Source organism: Arachis stenosperma, chromosome 4 (genome assembly GCF_014773155.1).
Source record: "Arachis stenosperma cultivar V10309 chromosome 4, arast.V10309.gnm1.PFL2, whole genome shotgun sequence".
Classification (NCBI taxonomy): domain Eukaryota; kingdom Viridiplantae; phylum Streptophyta; class Magnoliopsida; order Fabales; family Fabaceae; genus Arachis; species Arachis stenosperma.
Window position 1 is genome coordinate 135,222,106 of NC_080380.1, and position 4,594 is coordinate 135,226,699.

The 4,594-nt window shown below is 36.0% G+C and overlaps 1 protein-coding gene across 1 annotated transcript; it reads right to left on the reverse strand.

Annotated features, from left to right (window-relative positions):
* Positions 1–409: 409 nt before the first annotated feature.
* Positions 410–4,241, reverse strand: LOC130975604 (uncharacterized). The gene is made up of 11 exons (XM_057900373.1): positions 4,086–4,241; positions 3,725–3,992; positions 3,547–3,643; positions 3,296–3,423; positions 1,829–1,913; positions 1,605–1,737; positions 1,317–1,474; positions 1,110–1,233; positions 844–1,026; positions 703–768; positions 410–613 (listed from the first exon to the last, which is right to left on the reverse strand). The coding sequence occupies exons 1-11, from the start codon at positions 4,239–4,241 to the stop codon at positions 410–412; spliced, it is 1,602 nt and encodes a 533-aa protein (XP_057756356.1).
* Positions 4,242–4,594: the final 353 nt, after the last annotated feature.

A 4,594-nucleotide genomic window follows, 5' to 3' on the forward strand; every position in this document is an offset into this window, starting at 1 on the left:
TTATCTTCTTAATCTCTTTTCATTATAACTATAGACTAAGCTGATTAGTATACAACTGGGTTTGTATTGAATTAGTAAATTGCATTATGTGATCCAAAATCTGATGTCATGTAGTAAAATAGACTGATTTCATTGAACTTGAAATGAAGACATAAGAAGCAAAACGGTCTCATGGAGATCACGTCTGCTTCGACTACATAGACACACACCAAGCCAACCAAAAACATTAATGGTTGGTATAAGTCAACCATACATTATTCAAGCTAATGACATAGCATAAGACAAACCACAAAGCTGGATACAGAAGATCCAACGACAAAACTTAGGTAATCATTATATATTAGACACACAATCTGGTCCGTCGGTGCAACCGCTAAGACCTAGATTAGTTTATTACATAGCAATGACACTACTCATCATGAATCTCGACAATGGTTGCAGTGGCACCCTCTGTCACTTTCCTGCATTTGGATGATGATGAAGCACCGGCAGAATCGGGGTACACGTCGATCAGCTTCTTAGACCACCCACCAGTGATAATTTTATCATTTGGAGTTGAGAATCCATCATTTGTTCCCTGGGATAAAGTCTCAACAGAGGGAGAGGTTGTACCCTGAAAATCCAAAGGGGTTGCTATAACACATGTTTTAAACACGATGTATGTATAACAGCTGTAGAGAAATATTTGTTCTGCATTTATACCTTTGGGGTGTGAGCAGAGTCAGTGTTCATGCTCAGCAGTTCAGAGTTCTCCATACCCATATTGTGCTGCATGGCATAGGCAAATTAAACAAACAACTCAAATACAAAGACAAACACGGAAGATTAGGAGGATTTTGTAACCTCGTCAAAGCTAGTCTTCACAGTAAATTTTGTGATAACAGAGTTGTCTGCACAGAGCTTAGTGACAATTATCCTACATGGTTGGAATGCATTAAGATCTTCCATTTTCACAGATACTTTGAATAGAAATTTCTTTCCCATCAGTGAGTTAAGCTCTGTTGGATATTCCTCGTTAACTCCACCCTACAGATGCAAAACAGAAATTACAATGGCTTCAAGAAAGTGTGTGATAAAGAAGATTCAAAGCCGGGAAAAATGCATAATACCCTGGTTAGTTGTGTGAGTCTGAGATCGGATGCGGATATACCAAGGAATTTGGACGCCTCCTTATCGTACAGTAGGAAAGAAGCCGTATCGGTCTCATCAGCAACTCGCATGTTTATGCTAAACCTGCATACCATAACATGACTCGTATCCAGATAGAAAGTAGGACATTAATGCAGAACATGTAAACAAATTATGATAAGATATACCTTGGAGTGTGAGACGATGGGTATGTCTCACACCTAGCACAGTGGTATGAGTTCTCGGCTTCTTGTAAAGAATGGAAGCAATGCTTGCAACTCTTGTACCACCACCCATTCTTAGGATCAATGGATATAACCGTGCCAATAGTGACAAAGAGCCCATTCTGCATGTTTGGTTATATTAATCTAGTAATCTAATAATCTAGCAATTCATTACATATATCAATTTATGATATTTATTATATATAACTGAAACCAGGGTCTGGAGACAACAATGATTGAATGCATGTGCACCTCAATTGAATCCTTCAGCTCGGAGATGGGCTTATAAATGGAATGGTTAAGTAGGTCCTCTTCGAGTGAATATGTCGGCTCTCCCGGTATTTGAGAAACTTGAGTTGCAGCAGGTACACCTGATATTATGACACTGGAAGTGTACCAGTATACAATATGTGAAAGTTGTATACATGTCGAGCTACTCACTGGTAAAATAAGGTATGAGTCCGAAATTAAAATACCTCTTGCGAAAATCCTTGACCTCTTGAAAATCACCGTTGATGTGCAGAATGGAATTGTAGTTGGTGTTTGATATACCCATTGTACCTGTGTACAATCAAGTCAGCGAATAAGAACTTCTGCCATCTCAGGACTACATATAATGCATTGAAATTGAGCCTTGAAATATCTCCGGAACAGTGAGATGGCTTTCACTTGAAAGGACCATAACCTATAACAATTAATTTTTTTCTTTAAATTAAGGATGAGAAACCCAACTCCCATGAATGATCCACGGCAAATCCTTCCCCGTATTTGTGCCATGTTCTCTTGTCACATCCACCGGTCTAGGTTCAAGCTGTTGCCATCCGTGGTGATTGACATGGCCTGAGTGTTGTGGCGCCGAGTAGGGTTGCCACTTGCCATGATTTTCTCTAATGGCCGTGCTAGATAATTATGAGGATAAAACATGGTATGGGAATTTTGTCCTTAGAATAAGAAGTGAATCTCGAATAGAGAAACAAATGTGTTGCTCACAGCACGCACAACGCACTGAAGTTCAATTGAATCAATGCAGGTTTGTCTAATACAGCTAGGTTAGGGCAGTTGCATCATTTGGTTTTTTTGGGGTTTGGGTTTCGTCATGTTTTTTAAACAAAAAAATACCACTTGCTTGTTGTTTTGGTAGATAACATCTAGTATTAGAGAATTGAATTGTTGAGGCCCGAGGAAAAAAAAGGCCTTCCATTTTAACTTATATGAAATACATTAAGCAAAAAAAAAATGAAAATATAGTTATGTTAATGCTGATTTCAATTGTTGCCTTTAGAATAAGTTACTTATTCTGCAGGATTATAAATAGAATAGTTAATAAAGAATATATCATAATTAAGATATGATAACCCAGTGCTACATATTTTTATTCTTATGATCTAATTTAATATAAAAAGTTTATATTAAGTACTTAATCTACTAATATTTTAGTAATAAATATTTTTCATTAAATTTATCATATCCGTGAGATGCATTGGGACTTCTCTAGTAGTATATACAAATCCAAAGTAGATAGAAGTGTCCATTAAATTTAGTATAAACCAAAAAAAGGATATAAAATGAGAAACGTTTCATGAAATTAAATATTTTGTTCATTAAATTAAATTAAATTATATAGATTTCATTAAATTTAATTAAATCAGATAGATTTCATTAAATTCATTATTTTATTCATTGTTTACCGTAGTTACATAAAATGAGGAAATTCTGATACATAGTATACTTTGAACTTGTACATTTTCTTCATTGTGATAAAAGATATTAACATCTTTGCTTGTAAATTTTTAATTATGCATTCTTTTTATTTTGTTATGGGTCTCTTGGCTGAACCAAGATTAACTCAATCATATATATACTGTAAATCTAATTAGATGTCCAGGATAGGCTTAAAGTATGTTACTTGACACAGAAGAATTCAGAATCAATACGTGACGAACCTTTGAATAGGTTAAACTTCGCAAATTGTATAATAAGTATATACTCTGAGGTTGGTTGCTCTTCTATATGCTTTACCAATTTAGTTGCAAATTCTTCCCACAAAGTACATCGAATGGTACCATTTTCCCTGTAGACACATTTAACAGTTAATTAGTTCAAAAATCAGTCGATTAGTCAATATACATGAAACAAAGTTGCACAAAATTATATGTTTTTAAAAAAATTGGACAGGTAAGAACGTTCTACTAACCTCAGGTCATCAAGTTCTATGACAATGTAGATGGACTTCTTTCCATTCTTTGTGAATTCAATAATGTCACCCTTAGCAGTGAGGAGCCCAATTACATCTAAAAAATAAATACGTGAGTAATAATTCAGGATTGATTTTGATATAGGAAAAAGGAGACAACATATTAGGAGCTTCATACCAATTAAATGGGACTGAGCATTGGTGTGGTTAAGTATTACTTCATTGGGCACAAAACGAAAAATATGTGTAGGGAATAGAGGATCCTGAACCACCCTAAGTTGGGTATCTCTCTTAAAATATATTCTGCTAACATGATTGGTGGCTTTGTACTTGAGGTCATTCTGAGCAACTGAAAAATTGGAGATAGTGTATATTTTCCCCTCGGTAAGATCGGTCTCAAATAACCTCCTATGAGGGTTTCGAATTGAACATTGGATCCGATCTCCCTATGTGAAAATAGTTGCATGATTATTGTAACACATACACCATATAAATTAATGTTATTGATCACAATTGAGGTCTCAGTGTTGGTAGCTTACCTGATTATCCATGACCACCAGCTCCAGCATTGGCTTTTGAAATTTCTGCTCAGCCGTAGATAGAGTCCAAATCTTAATCACACGCACCTTGATCCTATAGCTCAAGTTGTCATGGGATGCATCAATGTCCTTGACATTGTTGAAGGTGCTAGCCATGATGTTTGTTGCAATTTGCAGGGAGGCCGAAAAGCAAGAGAGATTGGTATAAGTGGGGAAAGGAGGACGTTGATAAAACGAACCGGAGTGGTTAATTTATAGAAGCGAGGAGTGTGACACAAACGGAAGGCACGAACCTTGTTGCAAAAGGAGTCAAACGAAAGAGGACAAAGTTGTGCATGTTACCGTAACCATGCATGCCGCCATTTGAGGAAGAGTTCGTAACATAATAATTGAAACCATGTCAACCATGTAAATCTAAAACAGTGCAGTGTAAATATTAGATTAGAAGAGTATGGTTGAATCAATGTGTGGTTGTAAAGACCCAGAGAGAAGAACTCAGCATTGACGTT

Excerpts from the sequence above, each read along its gene's own strand:
- LOC130975604 (XM_057900373.1), bottom strand. The coding sequence starts at position 4,241 with ATGGCTAGCACCTTCAACAATGTCAAGGACATTGATGCATCCCATGAC. Across the intron at positions 1,738-1,828 it reads GTCAAGGATTTTCGCAAGAG|TGTCATAATATCAGGTGTAC; the intron begins GTATTTTAATTT and ends GTACACTTCCAG. Across the intron at positions 769-843 it reads TGAAGACTAGCTTTGACGAG|CACAATATGGGTATGGAGAA; the intron begins GTTACAAAATCC and ends TATGCCATGCAG.